Source organism: Pseudochaenichthys georgianus, chromosome 16, assembly GCF_902827115.2.
Source record: "Pseudochaenichthys georgianus chromosome 16, fPseGeo1.2, whole genome shotgun sequence".
NCBI lineage: Eukaryota > Metazoa > Chordata > Actinopteri > Perciformes > Channichthyidae > Pseudochaenichthys > Pseudochaenichthys georgianus.
The window spans coordinates 11,413,785-11,436,018 of NC_047518.2; the positions used below are offsets into that span (position 1 = coordinate 11,413,785).

Consider the following 22,234-nt stretch of genomic DNA (forward strand, 5'->3'; position numbering starts at 1 on the left):
ACTTTAAACGATATTTTTGGTTTACTGTCCTATAGTATACATTGGAATGATTTCAAACCTGTTTTTATTTATCCTAATAATTATAAAGGAGTGCCTTGGAAATATATGGGCGCCTGATAAGCCAACACCCCCCACTTTCATCACTTACAGCGCCCATCGCACAGGGCAAATGAAAAGTGTAACCGGGGTGAAAAGGGTGTTACATTTACTTAATTATGAATGTTGTTACATCAAGGCCGAAAATTAGGATGAGCGCCAACTGTCAAAAATTCCAGAGCTACCAGCGCAGCGCCCCCCAGATCTTTTTTTGGGGTACCTGGCTGGCGCCCCCTAGCAGCGGAGCGCATATTTCAGCAGCGGCGCTGCGCCACCGCTATTTGTATATAGGGGAAACACTGAAAGGTATTGTTAATACAAATTCCTGATTACACCTATAATAATATAACACAGCAAGAGCACTGTCCATGTACCTTCAGAACATTTGCCTTAAAAATATTCAAACTGTTCAAAAACCTTGCAGCTCGAATCCAAAGTCCTCACACCAACACAATGACACTGATGAGTCATGACCCTCCTTAGTATAGTTACCATGCATAGTAACTGTATCATGCAGACCAAAAGAACATCATGTATGTGCTGAAAAGTCTCTGGCATTTACCCACAAGGCCAGTAGAAATACATAAGACTAGAACTGCCTAGTGGTGATGTCTTCTATTTGACTAATATTTGTAAAGATTAGCTTTCCTACTTGTATGTGACACAGTGTGCAAAAGCATCCCAATAGCAGAGCATAGCATAGAGGGTTGTGGATTGATTTTCTTGCATATAACGAAATGCCATTGTGAGCAAAACATTTTGCAGTTCATTTTTACAAGTTACAGATTGAAACAAATATTGAAAAATGTCACACACTAAAAGGCAGGAATGAACAAAGAACGTACGCAATCACAAACTGACAATTAGATTAGCTCCCGACACCACCTCGATACAAAAACGAGAGAAAGAGAGGTTGCGTGTGTTTGAGTTAGTGTGCAAGTGTTTGTGTACTGTATGAGCCCACACCTTTGCCTGAGTAGGGAATAGTTGTTTGTGTTCAGACAATGGGGCCGGGCTAATGAAATCTCTGTGGCTGAGGAAATTAGTTTTTCCAGAAAAGTCATTGTTGAGAAAGACAGGAAGTAGAACAGAAGTGATTACCTCTGTCAGGTTATTATTGTGTTTCACTGTGTTACATCACTCTCCCTAGATATGAGATACAATAGTCTATTCACAAAACTCATTTTGTGGCAAAGGTTCAGAATAACAGCTGAACACTAATTTCATCGTGGCAATTTATCATGGTAATTCTGAAAAGCGGTGCAGCTGACTGATAATGACATTATTACACTATTTCATTGTTGCATATTCTACACATAACTGCACCAACTGTCACACGTTGAGATTATGCAATGTCTTTTTTTTAAATCAAACTCACTCTTTGGAAATTGCCGATACAAACGTTTTAGTTTTTTTCTTATCACACAAACGCAGCGGAATTCATCCCAAACAGGTTCACATTTTCAGAGGATCCACTTTTCTGTTATCCAATCAGTTGGCTCAGTATGTTTTCAACAGTCATAGATTGAGCTAAATATGACGGAATAAATAGCTTTTGTTTTGTTTTATTACCCCCCTCAAAGATCTAGGTAGCAGGTAGATAATGTGATTAAGATGCTGGAATGGTTTAGAAAAGTGTTTGTTTACAAATAAATACAATATAATACACCTCAGTCATCATTATAGACATCCATGTCAGAGCAATCTGATTGTCAAGTCAAGTTTTAAACTTGGGAGTTTATCCTTAACAACCCATTTCAAATTCCATCTGCATCAACATATTCACTATGAAATAAAAGCAAAATAATGTCCCTACCTGTGTCTAAAACAAGGTGAATGTTTTATAAATAATTCTCTTATGGAGGAAAATGAAGCTCTGATCTTTTACAATGCTTCAATGGTCAGGCTGTGATCCACACTTATTTTACATTTGATGTAAATGAAAGACAGCCTATTCATCCACATGGGAACCATAATGATAACTGAGAGCTAAAATAACCTACTTATTTATCCACTAAAGGACATTGTGCATTCAACACCAAGGGACTACGTAGGATGACAACATAATGAATCCTCTGGCACCCCTGCGGGAACCAGCAGAATGAACTGTTCCACGATTCCCCAGGCTAAGCGGGCCAGCTCACTAATGAGCCCACGGGGGAGCACCCTCTGTCTATGTGTTTAATAGACTGTAGGCCTGCCAGGAGCTACACAGAAAGAGAAAGAGGGGGAGACTGGAGGAAGGAGAAAGAGGGAGAGCGATGCAGTGAGAGAGATATCCTTACATGTAGTGAGAAACAAGTAGCTCCAGCTCATGCAAGAAACTCCATCATTATGATGCAGAGAGAGACATGCAGGAGACCGAGGAAAGAGTGAGTTATTCTCGTTATAATTTCCCGCAGTATGAGCAACAAGTTCATCCAAGAAACACACTCATTGTATTATACTCATTACTCAGTGTCCTACTTAAACTTCACATCTCCAGAATGTCAACTTTAAAGACATTAAAGTACATTTTTTGCAGCAGCTTCCCCAAAAAACTTTGCTACAAGGTCATTGCAGATTTCTTTTTCTTTGCAAGATTTGAATCTAAATACTGAGTGAGCTGTTATTTCATAAACACAATTTAAATCATACGACCACAATCCTTGTTCTCATAATACCACAACTCACCGGCAGTCTGTATTCAATCGACAGACCAAATGAAAACATTCTAGGAGATGATGTTGCATTTAATTCAGTCTTTTTCCACCCATTCGTTTTTAAGATGAATATTCAGATATTAAGGAGAACATGTTCGGACAATCAATCATTTGACAGACATCACTAACAAAGTGCCAGTATGTTTACATAATGCTACTTTTGTTGTTTTTTGCAACAACAATGATTTTGATACATTTTCATTTTTTGTGTGGAGGAAACCTGGAAAATGTGCTGTAATTGCTCTGGAATAAAACATAGTGGTTTTCAATGGGAACACCTTTCTTCCTAAGGGTCTCAATGTATTATGGTATACATTTTATTATAGACTTTATATAGAAGCTTAGGTGGAATTCCCAAAATTATTTAAAAAACAAAACAACTTCAATATTTTCCATAATGTGTGAACACAAACACATGATATGCATAATAAAGCCCAAATATGTCCTTTCAGTAAGGCACATGGGTTAAGACTAAAGAGATATACAACTGTGGCTAATCATAGATGTTCTTGATTTGAAATTGGCATTGCTGAACAACCTTTAGTTTATCTTCCTCATGTATCCAGTTTACACGGGATCTCCATCAGGTTTCAACAGGACTAACTCGCCTCCTGGCAACTGGGCTGGAGCTCAGGGCTGACAGGTGAGATTTACAAACTTTGAAACCCTGGCTAAAAGAACGTTGGGGAGAGATGAAAAGGCTAGGCGGACATGGAACAATAAAATCTTGTCTTCAAGTGTCCATCAGTGGATTAGTTTTATATCCAAACATGTTTGCACCTGGCCTCGGAGTCTAAAGTAGAAAGAGATCACAAATACTACATCACGTGACTTTGACGCAGGATTTGTGTGTGTGCACGAGTGCACGTGTTCACATGTCTGATGTGGTTTCCCTCTGTAATTAAAGTCCCTTAGAAGCCAGTGCACCTGGTTTTGAATGAGCCCCTATGGCAAAGACACAGACACCATCTATCAGCCTCACACAGAACATCTAACACCCCTAACAGCCACAGTCAAAGAGAGAGACAGCCTGTCTGATTAACAGGCTAGCAGACAGGCTGTGGGGCGCACAGCAAGAGGGAGGGACTAAACAACACAGCAGAAAAGAGCAACAAGTAGAGATGCAGATAGGCCAACGCAAAGAACACAGACAGAAGGACAGACAAGCACATGGGAAACAGGTTAACCAGCAGACTGAGGAGGAGACAAGGAAACAAACAGATAAGAACACAGAGATGCAGGTAGAAACAAACCAAAGGCTGAAGAGGAAAATAATGTGGCATGGAAAAAAGGACAGGCTAATATAAAAAGGAAAAAGAGGAAAGTTAACAAAACTAACTGTACATTATTATGTTCTTTAATGTACACTTGTTTGAATGCGTGTTAACGTGGGTGATGGTCATCTTATGTTAGAGACACAAGAGTAGGACCCATGACTGTCTCCGAGGGTCCCCCTCTGCTCTTCTCTCCTTTGTGGAAGATAGTAATAAATCATTAATAGGGTGTGTGTGTGTGTGTGTGTGTGTGTGTGTGTGTGGGGGGGGGGGGGGGGATTTATGCTTCCTGACTCCTATCACTGTAATACTGTTCACACATCCTTTCTGCTGCACACACACACACACACACACACACACACACACACACACACACACACACACACACACACACACACACACACACACACACACACACACACACACACACACACACACACACACACACACACACACACACACACACACACACACACACACACACACACACACACACACACACACACACACACACACACACACACACACACACACACACACACACACACACACACACACACACACACACACACACACACACACAGAGAGATGTTCAATCATAGGCAGCAGAAGCATCATCTTGTACAGACTCATAAATAATTTCCTGCAGCTCAAGTCTGGCCTGGAAACCTGCCTTTCACTCCATGCCATCCACTCCCCCTCTCCAACTTCAACTCTCATGCTTTTTCTTCCTGACTCCCTGCCATCTCCTCTCCCTCTCCCACTGCACTGATCCTTTTTTCTCTCCCTCTGTCACTCCCTGCCATCCCCCACCCTCCCCCTCTCCACTGGTTAAACCACCACGCTTGTTCTGGCTCTGTGCCCTCCTAGTCGACCCCTACTTCAACTACAATGATCTCCATCCCGCTCTCTAGTGCTTTACTTGTAAATCAGGAAAACTCTCAACAGCAGCGGAGGGGGCTGGGGTGATCCAGGGGGTCAGAAACCGCATCAAAATCAAACCGCCTGGAGCGCATTAGACAGGGTCTTGGCGCTGTATCTCAATGCTGTCATGTAAGGAACAGTGTGGCACTGGATTTACATTTAGCACATTAGCAAACAATCTCATTCACACTGCACAAGAGAGACACCACTTCAACCAATATTAAGGTTACAGCTGGTCACCTATACAATCAGACAATAATATTTAAAAAAAGGTTTTAACTAAGAGTAGCACAAACATCGGATTTGTAGTTTATGCTCATGTGCAATTTGAGAAATAATGATATTCAAGTGATCTTTTCTCTGCTCCCAGAATTAAATCCACTATACTTTGCTGCAGTTCACACATATTTAGTTTCCAAACCAAGGTCAAGGAAAACCAAGGGAGAAAATCAATGTTCCTGAATCTCAAGTGGCTCCATCCAAGATTTGAATCATCTTTAAAGAGCAGTTAGCTTAAGTTAAAATATATTATTTAAAGCTGAACAAATCAATATTACTATATTTACAATAAATCAAATGAATCTTCTGGATGTTAAAGGTGTTGCAATTTGTTATAAACATACAAACAATTGCAGCTTCTCAGCACAGCACTGTAAACTGTATTGGTATTATTATTTCATCTGGCATCTCACGGTTTTCCAATAGCAGCAAGAAGCTGAACCGGCTTGGCACCTCGCTGCAGACACATTTTATGGTAAACACAGTCAAGCATTAAGCAACTTAAGAGCTGGATATTATGTTTCCCTTAGGAATTGGTGGGCTCCAAAATTGAGCTAAAATTGCAATGCGATCCAAAAGACTACATGTTAAGTGTGAATTTGATCAAATTCCAACATTAGCGGTCTTTTCTTTTTGTTCACCGTAATATCGCTTAATTGTGTTTATTTGGACTGACATTGTTTTGTTTTTTATAATTTAATCAGGAAAAAAAAGCTGCAGAAAAGGGGCACAATGGGGTCTTAGTTCTCAATGGGATTGGCAGCCTTATGCCTTGGGCTATTTGTCAGCCTGGTTGAGAAAAATGATATTAATTCTCTGTCTATATCCCTCCCCCACTCTGTCTGTCTCTCTCTCGTTAGATACTCAAGGGTGAGCAACCATATCTGCAGTCTTTCTGACCAGAAGTTCAACTTTGTATAACCTATGGCAGGATTATCCAGGCGGATCACAGCCTGAGTCCCTCATGTGTGCCGTCTTCTTACTGGCTCTGTCACCTTGTTTGGTTTAGCAGACATTTGATACAATCACTGCTAAATGTTGTTATTTCACACAACCCTGGATGTACTGTTTGTTATTAAGAACATGCTATAATACAAATGTATTGTGCATTTCAGTTACAATGTTGTGAGCTAGAAATTACTCAAATGTTTTAACATTAACAACTCATGTTTGGAATAAGGTTGGACCCTGCTTTTTCTCTCCACCAATGTAGGACGAGTATATATTTGGGCGGCAGTGGCTCAGTCTCTAGGGACTTGACCTTGGAACCGAATTGTTGCCGGTTCGGGTCCCGATCGGACCAAAAATAAATAGGTAGCTGGAGAGTTAAAAGTTCACCTCCTGGGCCCTGCCGAGGTGCCCAAGAGCAAGGCACCGAACCCCCAACTGCTCACTGGCACTATTTGACGCCATTTCTGACATCAAAAGTGACCGGAACTGGGCCTGTGACAGCGATGCTGAGGAAGATCTGACGTCAGAGCCCTCCAAGAACAGGTCACGAGAGGAAGACGACGAGGAAGATGAGCCAAACAGCAAAGAATTCAGAAACTAAAAGGTTTGCTGACAGACATTTGACAGCTAGTTACAGTGACTGTAACACCATGTCTCCTGAAAGACGCCGTTTGATGTCATATTGTCTGTCTTCAAATACAATCAGTGAAAACTAAAATGCCAAAATCAGATGTATTCAGTATTGGCCAGGTCTTGAGACATTGTACGGGGAAATGTTTGGTTTCACGAGTAACGGGGCACAGAATAATCATGTGTTCTTCCACCAGAGACATTCTTTTATAAACATTTGTGTTGCACCTTAGGCACTAAAACACAAATTCCATTTTCAAGTTGAGATGTTCTGCCATTGTACCGGCATTGCTTATTTTCAGGGGACAGGGGATGGCAAAAAGCAGATTGCATTAACTTGCATAACACAGCTGTCCATGTCAGTGAGTTGCACAGAGTTATTGATTTGTAGATCTTTGTGAAATAGGTAGTACATTGAATAGTTGCAGGGCAAGTGCTTGAGGTAGGTTGTACATTATTTCAGCCTTTTATCATTTAAGTGCAATGTCAACTTGCGTTGAACACAAACGGAATAAGCTGCGATATGGCACTCAGGTATTTTAGTTTTATGTAGTTGAAAGAGTATCAGTAAAAAACTGCACTTAAAATGTCACTATCATTCATCATGTTAATTAAACAAGTATCTTTTGTATTTAAGCAGTACAATGAAAGCAGTAGAATGGCACAACCGAGTACATTTGTTGATTGCAAGTAATATTATCATTTGATATAAAACAACGTTATTTTATATTTCCCTCCTATCGTCCGGTTGAGCCTCAGGTACTGTTGTTGGCAAGCTAAACGCTAACATGGCAAACATAACAATGATAGCAACCATTCCTATGCTAAGTAATACCTTGACTGGGATGAAGGATGGTTTGGTCGCCCCCCTGAGACATCAAGTTTTCCTATATTTCTAAAATGATTCACAAATAGCATTTCTGTATCAGCAATGATAGTTATATCTCAACAGTTTGCATATGCGGCTCTCTATAGACGTATGATACACTATGGTATAGTGTGACCACCTTGTTAATTCCAGATAATGCAACTCCCAGGAGACAAAGTTAGACTATTGAGACTGGTCTGTAATATAATAGCAAATACACAACAGGAACAACAGCCAGTCAGGGAGAGGGGAAAAGAGAGACAGGAAGGAGAGAGGGAGAGGAGGAAGGCAGGTTGGGTCTGGGGATGAGTGTCTGGTCTCTAAGGCTGAGTGTGTGTGTGTGTGTGTGTGTGTGTGTGTGTGTGTGTGTGTGTGTGTGTGTGTGTGTGTGTGTGTGTGTGTGTGTGTGTGTGTGTGTGTGTGTGTGTGTGTTTCCGTCAGCCTTCTCTCACAGCTCAATAATGATAAGTAAGTCAACCTCCTTTCTCCTCCCCTCTCCCCCTCTCCCTGCTCCTGTCACACACTCACACACACCCCTGCTGTTCATCTCTCCCGCTGGTAATGAAGCAACAGTAGGTACTAGCTGACAACTGTGTAGACCAGAGTTTCATCTGTATTCATTCTGCTATGGTGGGCCACAACAGGAAGACCACTTCTGTCTGTGACAGACAAAACGACTCTCCCTCCACCTGTTTACTATATCTATCAGTCTTACCACCCAACAGAATTGTCCTTATTCAGCTGCGTTGGTCCACTATGTAAGAACACTACAAAAGCTTTGTTATGGAATCACTTGGCTGTTTAACATGTGATACACAAATTAGAGCAAGCACAACAAAAACTATGCAATCCTAAAAATATTTCTTGCACTTACATTTAATTAAGGAGGCACAGCGTGTTGATGTTAAGAAGCAGAGGATTCAAATCAAAATAAGACTAGGTTACGTTGAAATGTAAATATAAGCAGAATGAAGGGAAACATCTGAAGAAAAGTGTAATTAAAAGATGTAAAATACACATGTGTAACTTCCTGCTGTCCGCCCTCTTTGCAATCAGAGGGCGGACAGCAGGAAGTATTGTCAGAATTGTCAAAAGCTTGATGCCAACATAGAACACAGTTTTATCACTGCAGACATATATGTAATTTTATAGAATAATGACAAACTAATATGAAATGGAAAGTATAATTATATAGAAAAGGAGAGGATATAGAGAAGAGTTCAAAGAAATATAGCAGGTAAGCCAGAAACAGGGAAAGAGCTATCCATATTTCTGCTTGTGTTTCTGCTCCATCTACTGTATGTGTGTATCTGGAGGGTCCTAATTGCTGCTGAGGTCAGGCTGCTGAGCAGTAAAGGGCTGTGTTTGATGCAGGTAAGAGTGTGTGTGCATGCATGTGTGTGTGTGTGTGTGTGTGTGTGTGTGTGTGTGTGTGTGTGTGTGTGTGTGTGTGTGTGTGTGTGTGTGTGTGTGTGTGTGACTGCTCTGCATGCCCTTGACTTGCAGCTGGCAAACAACGCTTTAGGCCCCCACAGCTGCCTCATCATTACTGTTCGCAGGGATCCCCTGCCACACACTCGCACACACACTGGCAGGCACACACAGTGAGAGAGACTTAGTCACAGCTACACAGGCACAGACACAAAAACAGACACACGCAGACATACACAGAGACACTCACCCCTTCCCGCAGGCTCCTCATTAAGCCAGTGTAGGCGGCAGCGGGAACGAACCACAGTCCCTCTGGGGAGCCTCTCTTCTCTTCCTGATAGAGAGACATTGAGAAGACAGAGAGAAAGGGTGAGAGGAAATAGGAGGAGGGGGTACAGATTGGGGGGGGCATGGGGCAGTGGAGGAGGAGAGTGGGAGTGGGAGGAAGGCAGAGATATTATATGGAGGAGATGCAAGTAGAGCAAAGTGAGGAAAAGGGCAAGACAGGGTCAAGTAGGAGAAGGGAGCAAGAGGAGCCATGACTTCCTGATTACCATGTCTGTGTGTGAACCTGCTTTCAATACCATTCAAGTTCAGTGGCTTTCTGTTCTGTAACATATTGATTTTTTACTTAGAAATATATTATGTTTTAGTATTTTACACAATGTTTTCTTTAATTTGTCTTGTTTGAGTAAACAATCACATCACAGGGAGAACACATTTAAATATACTAATGAAGTTTTTTAATTATAAGTGGACAAGGCTGTAAATCAAAAGTATTTTCACTTTCAAATGTTGCCTCATCTAATGCTTTGAGAAACAAATCTATTGATATCTTAGTCTACAATATCTCTAAATATGCCCATCACAAATTCCCCACGACCAATGCGATTGCTTTCTTTTTCCAACCTGTAATTCTAAACAAAAATATGTTTAATTTACAATTTATTGGAACTCGGAAAAGTAAAATATCCTCAAATTCAACACAACAGTGTGTCAGTTTTGCTTAATGAATTATTCAAATAATAATTCAAATTGTTGTCAATGATCTTATTGTGGATCGAGTCTTGTTCATTAGATCATCCAGGAAGTATGTACTTATTTTCTAAATACGGTATCTAAACTGTCATAACAGTGCTGTATTACATTTCAGATCAAATCTGATCATTTCAACCATCATTTAACAATGCCCCGTAACATTGCATACACACTGTTCTCTGCTCTAGGCTGTAACTCACCTTGAGGAATAAGACAGGACTGGAGGCTATACCAGAGCTAATCGTTGTCATTGACTGGTGCTGCAGTAGAAAAGAGGAGCAAAGCGGCTGACTTTACCTGGGGACACTAAAGGGCCATTCCGCATTACTCACATCAAAACATGCTGCATCAGAAAATTAATCAGTCTGATCATTAATGGTGTTTTCTGTGGTTATGTACTATTCAGTGAACTATGTCTGGTGGTTTGAGGTCATGCACGATTTTAAGAAGAGTTTTCACCTCACCACACTGCTCCCACCATGTGGGAATAGTCCGAAAACTTTGTGTTTCAACCTTGAAGCAGTTAGTCCAAAGTCCAATAAAAGTTTATGCTTCTGTGGTTGTACGTACATTAGATCTAACCTTGAGAATAAATGCAGCATTGCAGCTGATCATTGACATTGACCAGAAGACCCACCAGATCTGCCAACCTGCCCTTACACCAGGGGACTCTTAAAAGACTCAATAACTACTGGGGTTTTAAGAGCCATTAGAAGCCCACACAGCACTAAAGGCTGTGCTAATCATCGACTGAAAAACACATCAAATCCAATCCTCAATCCAAAGAAGACAAGCAGGTTACCTTACATCAAGAAGGTTCTATTAGACTCTAATGACTGCCATCGCTTCACACAAGAAGCTTGCACTCAGCGTTCTCCAAGCTCCAAGTTCCAATTCAACATTTAAAAATGGAAAACCTAGAAAGAACTACAACAAATCATTCTTACTGAAAAAAGCACATCAAAGATTTTAGGGACTCTAATATATAAAATATATATAAGTCATAGCAGTAATATAAATAGCCAAATATTGTTCTTAGAGCTCTACCATTGGCATTTATTGGCAGCATATCATCAAGAGGTGAGTCGATGTCTATATTTTAGATATACCTTACCAAGTAAAAGCATCTACTACTATCTATTTAAAATAGATATTGTGAGCTCCTTTGTGCTTCAGTTGCCACTTTCTGTACAAGTTATGATTGTATGACAGACATATTGGACGGGACTAAGAGCAAAACATAATTGTTTTTTGGCCTATGGTTCATGACATTTTGGATGTTTTTGAAGCAAAATAATGCTGTTTGTTTCTGATGTAAAAGGAAAACAATGGTTCAAATCAAGTGTACTTTCCTCCCTAAAACCTCACATTACAAACAACACCAGCCCCATTATGCTAAAACATTTGACAGAAGAAAAACCTTTTCAGTTTATCTTTTCGATATCCTATATCTTTAATTTGCCTTTTCTTACTATATAACCAAGTGCCCGAGATTATTATTTTTTTTTTAAATTGCTATTAACAACTGACCCTGAACTCTAAGAGGGGCTACAGGAATCAGTTAATTAAAGCGCACACGCATCCATGGAAAACACAAGCTCCTGCAGGAGGAGAAAAGTCAATGTATCAAGAGCTTCTACAGACACTGATGAGATTCCTCGTGGCTTCAGGAGAGTAATAAGTGTAATCAGGCGGGGTGATCGATTTTTGAAGGTTATCCGTCAGTCTTGTAAATAAAAATCTTACCCTTAATCAACTCGCCTGGCTAGATTGAGGTTAACTAGAAATAAATTGGGATCACCTTTTTCTAATGAAGTCAAACGAGGCCTCCTTCACTCTTTCTCCTGTAATTTTCAGGGCTGGGGGTCAATTCACTTATAATTCTATTTAGTCAGCATGTACATTTAAACTCCATTACCTAATGACAGAGCACTCAGTTTCATTCATTTCACTGGAGATTGGTCTTTCTCACCGAAGTTATAAGAAAATGTGTTTTGATCTTTGTGGCATCTGGTATCCGCATTGTGCTCGCTTCACTTTGACTCATTAACTCGAAAAGAAAGTAGTCGTTCTACACAATTACTTAAAAGTTGGGAAAAGAGAAACTTTACTCAGAAAGATCATTTTCAATATTCACATTTTAAAAGCAGTTTCTTGGGGGCATCCTGATGGCCTGGAAGTAGAAGGTACAAGCTACACAAACCCAATGCTATTGGCTAGTTTGTTTTAACTTTAGTATGCACATTTCTGTAGAGCAAACTAGGTGTGAGAAACTCGAGTTTACCATCCTACCATTGTGGGAGTTTGTAATGTATTAACATTCATTGTATTTCTCAAAACATGTAAATATGAATATTTCAATTAATTGAATGCATTGTTCTTATTATTGAATTATCTGTGTAGGTCTAAGCAATGGAAAGTACTGAGAATCTGAGATAAATAACTACTCTGTAGCTATGTTCGTATGACAAATAAAGAACCTTGAAATGTAATGCCCCTGTCATATTATAGGATAGATTCCATCTTAATGTCCAACTGTCATATTGAAAACCCTAACTAGACTGATATAAGACTAAGGAATACTTATACAAATATTTGGCACAATGTGTTAATAACTGTTACAGAAGCCACAGAAAGGAAAAGAAGGAAGTTGTAATGAGCCATGGAATTACATATTGCAATCTTTGCCCTTGGACTGCATGCATGCAAGTGCACATGTACATCTATTTCTCACGTATACAGTGTGTTCCCTTTAAATCAATAAGCTGCATTATATCTGTCTCCTATACTGGCTTCTGTGATGAAGCCTACCTGAGAGGCGATGAGGTAGAGGATCTCCCCGAGTGGCGGCAGCAGGAACTGCTTTATTTTATCATTCCTCAGGTTCTCTCTCAACAGGTCTGTCAGTGTGGACACAGCCTGGAAACAGAGAACACACATCGTTTCATTAGCACTTATATTTTTGAAAGAAAAAAAGTTAAATCAGCAGCTCTCTAAATTCTTTGCTCCTAACATCAGTTTGCAAAAGTATAATTACATTGTGCACTCTTCATAGATATGTGCATGATCTTTGCATTAAGTTTGCACTGGATGCTGACAAGATAAAATGTGTTATTTTCCCAAGAACGCATATTTCCATGTTTGCATCGCCCTGCGATACAAACACTTCATGATACTGACATTATAATTGTGCAATCCTGTGAATACCTGTGGATTTGTCTAGACAGCATTCTCTCTTTCAAACAAAATGTGGATCAACTGACATACAACTGAGGATAGAAGATATTTGCTTAAAATCATATCCAGGCTTGACTATGGCTAACTTGACCTTAAAACAAAAAAAGTAGACCTGACCATGCAACAACTGTAGGAAACTACTCATCATTATTCAATGATGAGTATTTGACAACAATATACAATTTTACTTAAAATATTGGGGATGAATCTTTTGTTATGTGTACAACTAAAACAGAGAAAACTAAAGAGTGGGTAAAGCAGAACGGGTCATGTAGGAGTAGGAGAGGGAAGAGTGAGAAAAGGGAGGATGAAATGCATACAACACAGAAAAAAGGGAAATAGAACAAAACAATATCTAGGTCAAATATAAAAGAGGGGAAAAGGATTGGCAATGAGGTGAAAGTAGGAGATATATATATATATATATATATATATGTGTGCTAGGTAATAGCAACAACAAAATCACTGAAAACCTATAGAAAGCATACACACGTGCACCAAAATAAAGGGTAAGGGACACACAATAATGCATGGATACACAAACACATGTACATTAAATATATGCACAAACAACTCGGTACACAAATTGATGCAATCATATGCACTTGGAACAAATGCACACCACACTCGGAGTTAAGTACCCTCTATGGTATGATGTTGCCTCCAGGCAACATACCCATTTTTGGCCTTTTACATTCACACAATACATCTCAAATTATGACGCAATACTTTAAAAAAGAGGCAGGACCATAAGGAACCAATAGTAGTGTTTGAATTTGTCCCATGATTCTCTGGTGGCCAATTTGAAGACCCTGTTTGCCGCCTTTCCCACAAGGATCAGCTCAGCCATTTCTCGCCAAGAAATGTGTCTAAAAACGTCATTTCCTGCGCATTTCTTGTCTGGAAAAAAATGTATTCACAATAATAGGTGAGTAAACCTTCTTTTCTAATAGTTTAATATACTTAATTTGCTAATTAGGTAATGAAAACTTGTTAAATGCAAATGGTGCCTTGAGGCAACACCGTACCATTATGGATTCACCATGATATTGGGGTATTGTGTGTTTAGGTATAAACTGTTCAAAAGCATACCATTCATCATAGATCTCTACAATTTAACCAAGATACATTTGATGTTAAAGCCAACCCAACGATCTGTGCAAAGATGGGATGAGAAAAAGAAAGAAACATTGCAGGTTACCGGCCCAAGTGTCGTGCATGCACACAATAAAAGTATGGGAGGAGTGGATCTTCTAGACTCGCTGATTGCTCTCCACAGAACAAAGATCAGGTCAAGGAAGTGGCATCACAAGATCGTGTTGCACATGATGGATTTCACTCTAGTGAATGTGTGGCTCTTGTACCGCAGGGACTGCAAGGACTGCGGCATCCCCAAGAAAGAAATGTACAGCCTGCTGAAATTCAAATCGTTGCAAGTTGTCTTTGCAACGAGAGGAAAGTCTTGAAAAAGAGGGGGAGACCATCTCATAATGTTGACAGAGACCTGGCTGAGAAGAAGCACAGAGGTTCTTCCTCATCAGTGCCATCAACACATGTGCATCAAGACCACACTGAGCATTGGCCTGTGGGTGGAGAAAAAGGGCCGGTGCAAATACCCTGGCTGTAAGGGTGAAAGTGCAGTGATCAAGTGTGTCACGTACCTGTGCTTCACTGCTGACAATAACTGCTTCATGAACTTCCACAAGCAGTGAGTCTATTTTGTCAAATGGCTCAATAAAGTTTGATGAAAGATGCCTGGCTCTTCGCGTATTTATTCCTAAAGGTTGTTTCACAATGGTACAATGTGCCTGCAGGCAACATTCAGACATGTAATCTTGTTAAAATATCAAAGATAAAGATTTTCACATTTAAATTGGCATGCAATTTAACCTGTTGAGGCTATTTAGTATTTTCCATGTGTTTTTAAATACATTTTGTTCAAATTTGAAACAATAACTCTCTTTTTTCATAACTTACCATTATGGTACAGTGTTGCCTCAAGGCAACGTACCCCAAAAAGTACCCCCAAATAATTATTTATTTAAAATGTCTTTAGATTATGTTTATTTGGTCTATTATATGACAAAAAAACACTCCAAACATTTGTTTCCCAAATGGCATCATAGTGCGTACCATAGAGGGTTTTAAGTATATGCAGAGACAGCCTTGCTTGCTGGCATTAGCATTACTGCCAGCTTCCCTCCTCTGTGATCTGATGCAAGTTCTGCCTCACTCCTCCATCTCTCTTCTCTACGTTTTCCATCCCTCTCTGTTCTCCCTTCCCATCTTGTTTTTTGCTCTACTTGTGTGCTGTCTCTTCCTGCTTTACTTTGAATTGCCCTCTATGTATGTATCACATAATATCGCTCACTCTTTCTCTCACCTATACATCCTTTTTCACACTCTGTTGCTTCCACTGTCTCTCCCCGTCTCTCCCTCTACTCGTTGTAGGGTGAGAAGTGGTAAGAGTCTGTGTGACAAGCATATTCTTTCCCTTTATTTCTGCCTGAGATCCAGGGTGTATGCTCAGTGAGCATGGTACAGTATCATGTTGCCACAGGTCTAAGCATTACACTTTGAGACTTGAACAGCTCCTTTATTTCCTTTGGCCTCATTTAAATGTATGTATACAGTAAACTCATAGCATGTTGTCTCCCTTCTAACCAAGTTTGTGAATGGTATGGTTCATGTGCTGTCACGATACTGCTCCTGGTCTTCTGCCTCTTTCTCACATTATTGCTCTCTGATCTTCTCCCTCAACCTCTTCCTGAGCTAAACCCGCTAATAGCATAAATGGCTGCGTGGGGAGCAGAGCTACTGTGATGTTTGTTTGAAACTGGTCACGCAGCTGCTCTGAAAGGCTACCCTGTGCGACGAGCCAGAGTGAAAAAGAAAACAGCACAAGCAAATGGAAGAATGTATTCCCTCGAATAACACATTATCATTATCTCAGCATCAACACTCCCTCTGATGAAATACTGCTCACAAGAAAACATAAACATGTGCACTTAATTAACATGCATAAACAAACTCATACAGTGGCACAGAGAATACAAATATGTCCCAACAAAACACACGGAAGTGTTGCGCGCACACACACACACACACACACACACACACACACACACACACACACACACACACACACACACACACACACACACACACACACACACACACACACACACACACACACACACACACACACACACACACACACACACACACACACACACACACACACACACACACACACACACACACACACACACACACAATGATAAAGCTAGGTTGCAGTATTACATTCAGATGTAATAAAGTACCGGGTGTTCCACTTTAATTTGCTTAACATTCTAAATGTACATACTAGATTTTTACCGAGATCTCCTAATATATATATTTTCAAAATGTATAAATGTGCTGTCCGATGTGTCCCATGGCAGCTATGACAAATGGTGTGTCATATTTTAAAACAAGACAACCAATGCTTGGCTCAAATATAAATAGTAAATAAAGTTATCGTGTTAAACAGTTTTGTTAAGGATGAACTGCTTAATTGAGTAGATGTTTAGCAGAGATGAGTACATGGAAACGCTCCACCAATTAGCTCCAGGAAACAATATTGCATCATTTCTGTTTGACAATAAACCTATCAATCTATTATGTACTGTTGGTTTTGAATGGATTTACATTACTTTCATTCATTAGTTGTCAAAACAAGTGGTTTGAACCCAACCTTTACTGTATATGCAATATTCACATACAGAATAAAGTGGTGTCTTCCTGGATCCAATGGCCTGTGAATGTGTGTTCCTAGAGATTGCAGAGAGCTTTAGAATGCATTAAGAATCTATATCCCCAAGAAACACCCCGCACAGTGGAAGCTTCATCGGCTAAACTTGTAGGGATGATAAGTGAAGGGGAATATGATAATATATATTTGGTTTTTAAAAAGGACAGCTTCTCTATGTGGCATACAGAACGTAGCAAGCTTTCGTTAGTGACATTATCCAAGATTTTTTTTTTTCTCATTTCATTATTTTTGAAGAGAGTAAGAAGACAGACAGATTAAAGAGAGAGGGGAGAGGGAGACAGACAGTAGATAGTGAGACAGAAATAGAGACAAACAGGTGTTTTTAATGTGTGTGTGTGTGCATGTTTGAAGGGGGGGGGGGGGGTCGGAGCATATAGCAGTTACCATGGTAACTAAGCCCAGCCCTGACACTCCAATCAGTAGGACTGCAGCAGGAGAACCCCTGCTGTGACTAAACACACACACACACACACACACACACACACACACACACACACACACACACACACACACACACACACACACACACACACACACACACACACACACACACACACACACACACACACACACACACACACACACACACACACACACACACACACACACACACACACACAAATGAAAGTATGTGGTGTGTTAGTGGTCATCTGCTAGGAATACTACAACATAAGAATACACACAAACACAGAACATTTGCGCTCACCCATACACACAAATAGGGAAGAAGAACAGAGACAAACAGAAAACTACACACACAGGACCCCTGCCGTGTGCACGCAAACATTTCTCAAAAGAGCCCATGCACACTTACAAGCACACATAACCACAACAAACCAACCAACCACACACACACACACACACACACACACACACACACACACACACACACACACACACACACACACACACACACACACACACACACACACACACCACACACACACACACACACACACACACACACACACACACACACACACACACACACACACACACACACACACACACACACACACACACACACACACACACACACACACACACACACACACACACACCCTGCTATGTCCATAGTCAGACACACCGTTTTACACACAAAAGGACAGACACACATGGCACAAATGTACAGCTTTGTCCTTTCCTTAACAATTTATCATCCTACAGTGGCTTTAGAGAGATAAGGGGGGTGGAAGAAGAAATGTTCCACCATTTGTCTTTAACAACAAGTGCACCAAAAAAACCCTGGTACACCACAGACGGCCATTTTGTTAATCGTCGTGACGACTGAGTAGCAGTAAAGTGTCAAAACAAGTGGAGAAAGACCAAAAACTAAAAATAAGCCATGGAAAAAGGACAACATGGATTACATTATATAGATGTGATAGAGCCGACAAAATCGAGAGAGAAAAGATGTTAAGGATGACATGATCATAACGGCACCTCCATAAAAAACTGCTTTTACGTTGAATTAGTTCAACACCGCTCAGTTTGAGTGAGTGAGTGAGTGAGTGAGTGAGTGAGTGAGTGAGTGAGTGAGTGAGTGAGTGAGTGAGTGAGTGAGTGAGTGAGTGAGTGAGTGAGTGAGTGTGTGTGTGTTTGTGTGTGTGTGTGTGTGTGTGTGTGTGTGTGTGTGTGTGTGTGTGTGTTGTATGGAGGGCTTGGAAAAGTATATGATCAATCTAGGAGAATTAGGGTTAGGGAAACTGTCTAGGGAAATGTGTGTTCAGACAAGTGTATCCTATTACCTAACGGCACTTTTGTTGATTGTTATGTGTAATAGCAACACACACTCAGTTGCAGGTATATTAAGTTCATATACATCAAAATAATTAAATCAAGTCGAGTCAATTTATTTATATAACACAACATAGCAAATCACCTATTTGACACTAAAGTTAATTTAGTTTGACTGTAATTTGATTTATGTAGGTGTAACCAAAACAAATGTTTCACCTGCATCGTTATTATAACTTGGACAAAGAAAGTCAATTGGGGGGATATTGGAAGAATTATATAGTAAACAGTTGAATATTTAAATTGTAAATTAAACACAAAATTGAAATCCAAAAGCAAAAGCCATAAAGTGAGTGAGTGAGTGAGTGACTGCTATTTTCAGTATATCGTTTTGTAGGTTTTTGATGCCACCTGCTGGTACACACTAGTTTGACAAAGTAAATCAGGACTAAACAGGTATTCACATCCACATCTTGTTTTAAGGCAGATTTTCGCCTCCATCTTCGGTTACACGTTTAGGTTATAGATGAAAAGAAACAAATTGAAATACTGTATGAATTATTGCACTACTTTTCGTATGTTTTACGTTCTTATGCATAAAAGTAGATTCATATTTGCATTACATCTGCTGGTATTTACTGTCACCTCTTGGCGTAATCTAGTACTGCAGGATTTAGGAATTCATATATTTATATAATAATTATCTCTCACCACTTTTCTTTAAAAGGATTGTGGGGTGTGTGTGTGTGTGTGTGTGTGTGTGTGTGTGTGTGTATTCCAGACCTCAGAAACAGGGCTGTCCTCTCTTAGTTCAGTACAGTGCAGAGCCAGTAGACCCATCACTCTGAGAACTTTGCTCCGTCTGGAAAACATTATTTGTACAATTACACAATACAATACAATTGTGAAGGATGTAAAAAAAAAATCCATGAACACAGGACTAGCATAGAAAACGGTCCTGATAGGAGAAAATCATAGTAAGGAAAAGGAAACTTCAAACGAACATAAAAGAGGCACAATACTTTCGTAACCATTCATTTTGCTATAGCTTTCATAGGATTTGTTATGTGTTGATTAATAGAAGTCACTTGGAAACAAAGTTCTTATAGAACTTTTTCAGAAAGGGAGAGGGAGAAAGAGAAGAAGAGTGAGTGAGTCCACATCATAAATGGTATGCTTCTCTGGCCCTCATGTTTGTTACTTTGGTGCAGCCCAAAAGCTATTCTTGCTGCTACTGAACGTCTCAGCAGCTATTCTAACAAAGTGACTTGGTCCACTTGCATCCTTGGTTTCAGAGTTTCAGCTCCACCAATGCGGTTATTTCAGTTCTCGTATTTTCTGTGAATTGAAAGTAACTACTTCTCCAACATTACTGCTTGGTGACCATCATGCTTTCTGGTTTAGAGAGAAAAACATACATAATGTACTTACACATCCCAGTTGGGAGCTTGTCGTAAATGCTGAGTCAATACTGGAAGCTGAATGTAGGAGGAAGGAGATACAAAATAAGAAAGGCTAACAAGGTTAAGAACCACAACCACATCTTTTGTAGCAGTACTGCTGTCTTAAAAGTAGTCAAATAGGTTAATATATTCCCTAAAACTGTAAAATGATGCTGTAAAACCAATCAGCTGATTTCAACAGGGATCCAAAGTCAATATGTGTCTTCTTACCAGTTTTGAGTTTATCAGTCTGTTAGCAATAGCTTTGTGTCCAACTACACAGCAGAGGTAGCATAGCAGGTTGAGTCTGGAGCGCGTGGCTATGGAATGAGGAGATGGAGCAGTGGAGGGGTGCTGTTCTTCCAGCGATGAACAAAACTGTAAAAGGAGGACAGTCCACTCTTCATCACTCAGGGACTGCAGCTTCTCAACTGGAGGTGGGGTGGGAAAGGTCAGCATCAAGACAGATTGGGGCCAATGAACACACAATCCACAGATCCTATGTCATTTATATAGTACACTGATACAAGCAAATGTAATAAGGATTTAAAACCAAACCTAATACAGTACCTGAATATGCTGGTACACAAAGGCTTTTGGGATCAAATCGCACAGGAGGACTTTTAAGAATCTGAAAATAAAACCACAGAGTGACTGTCTGATCATCAAATCACAATCACCAAGTCGGTATTTCCTTACTTCATACATAAACATAAAGGTTTTTTATATTGTTTATCCTTACATTTACAATTGCATTGTGAGAAGAGGTTATAAGGAAAGGCTCCTCACAATGACTCTTAAAGTGAAAGTTAAATAGATGCATTTTAAGTAAAAATCTGAAATAGCCTGTGTCTAATAATATTGAATGTTTGTACCTTGGGGTTGTCCAGGAGTTGGGTGACAGTCAGATCAGAGTCAGTGTGAAGAAGAGCTTTCACACCAGATGTGATCTCAGTACCAGTACGAGCCTAGGAAAAGGCAAAAGGAAAGTGAGTCGACCTCAGCAGGACCGGAGTGCGGGACTTACAGGGCAGACAGCAGATGGAAGCAGGGGGTGACATGCCTTAAATGTGGACTTATAAATGAAAAAATAGAAATAGTGTGATTGTGTTTTCTCCTATTTAACAGTTACTTGTGTTGCAGTATTAGCATGAACCAATCCTCTCTTTTATTTGTTTGTATGTTGCGGATATCAGAAAATGTGTTGGCATTAACCTGAAGTGCAGCGGTCTGATTGGGAGGGTCTGAGATACTGCAGCTTCTCCTTGAGGTGGCACAGGAGCTAGAAGAACAACAACATAGAGATCATTAAAAAGAACACTGCAGTTTTCTTATTGCTAGTCAATATACCAAAGTACATTAAGTTGATTCCTCGTAAAGCAAAGGATAGATATACTGTAAGAGTTACACTGGTAGTAACATTGTTATTTCTTGTTGAATAGTAGTTCAGTTTCACACTTTTCTTCATGAAAAATAAATGAATGAGGGCCATTAATTAGATTACTGGTTCAAACGGGTAGACAATAGGTAGGGACTGACATAACCCTGCAACCCAGGCAAACCCTGGCAGATGGACTGAATGATATACCTGAGCATAAAAATGGCTCCAGTGTGGTCCACATCCAAACCACTCTTTGGCTTGAGCTCTGACACCTTATCTAGAGTAGGAAGCAAAAAAGATACAACAATTCATGAGGACACATGTCTGAGAATCATGCTTAGTAAAGGCCACACTGGGGGGGATCTGCATAACAACAACTACAGCAGACCAATCTCACAGAAATGTTTTAAATGTTTGCAGTTCAGGGGAA

At 40.0% G+C, this 22,234-nt stretch overlaps 1 protein-coding gene across 3 annotated transcripts in view; it reads right to left on the reverse strand.

Annotated features, from left to right (window-relative positions):
• Window positions 1-22,234, reverse strand: part of ulk4 (unc-51 like kinase 4) — a 109,966-nt gene that overhangs the window by 82,041 nt on the left and 5,691 nt on the right. For all 3 annotated transcript variants that reach the window (XM_034103425.1, XM_034103424.1, XM_034103426.1), the window contains exons 11-19: window positions 22,012-22,081; window positions 21,639-21,705; window positions 21,299-21,391; window positions 20,994-21,054; window positions 20,655-20,854; window positions 20,413-20,459; window positions 19,765-19,843; window positions 13,005-13,112; window positions 9,406-9,489 (exon numbers count right to left, since the gene is read on the reverse strand). In XM_034103425.1, the coding sequence (XP_033959316.1) occupies window positions 9,406-9,489; window positions 13,005-13,112; window positions 19,765-19,843; window positions 20,413-20,459; window positions 20,655-20,854; window positions 20,994-21,054; window positions 21,299-21,391; window positions 21,639-21,705; window positions 22,012-22,081 (809 nt within the window). The remainder of the gene's footprint in view (window positions 1-9,405; window positions 9,490-13,004; window positions 13,113-19,764; window positions 19,844-20,412; window positions 20,460-20,654; window positions 20,855-20,993; window positions 21,055-21,298; window positions 21,392-21,638; window positions 21,706-22,011; window positions 22,082-22,234) is intronic.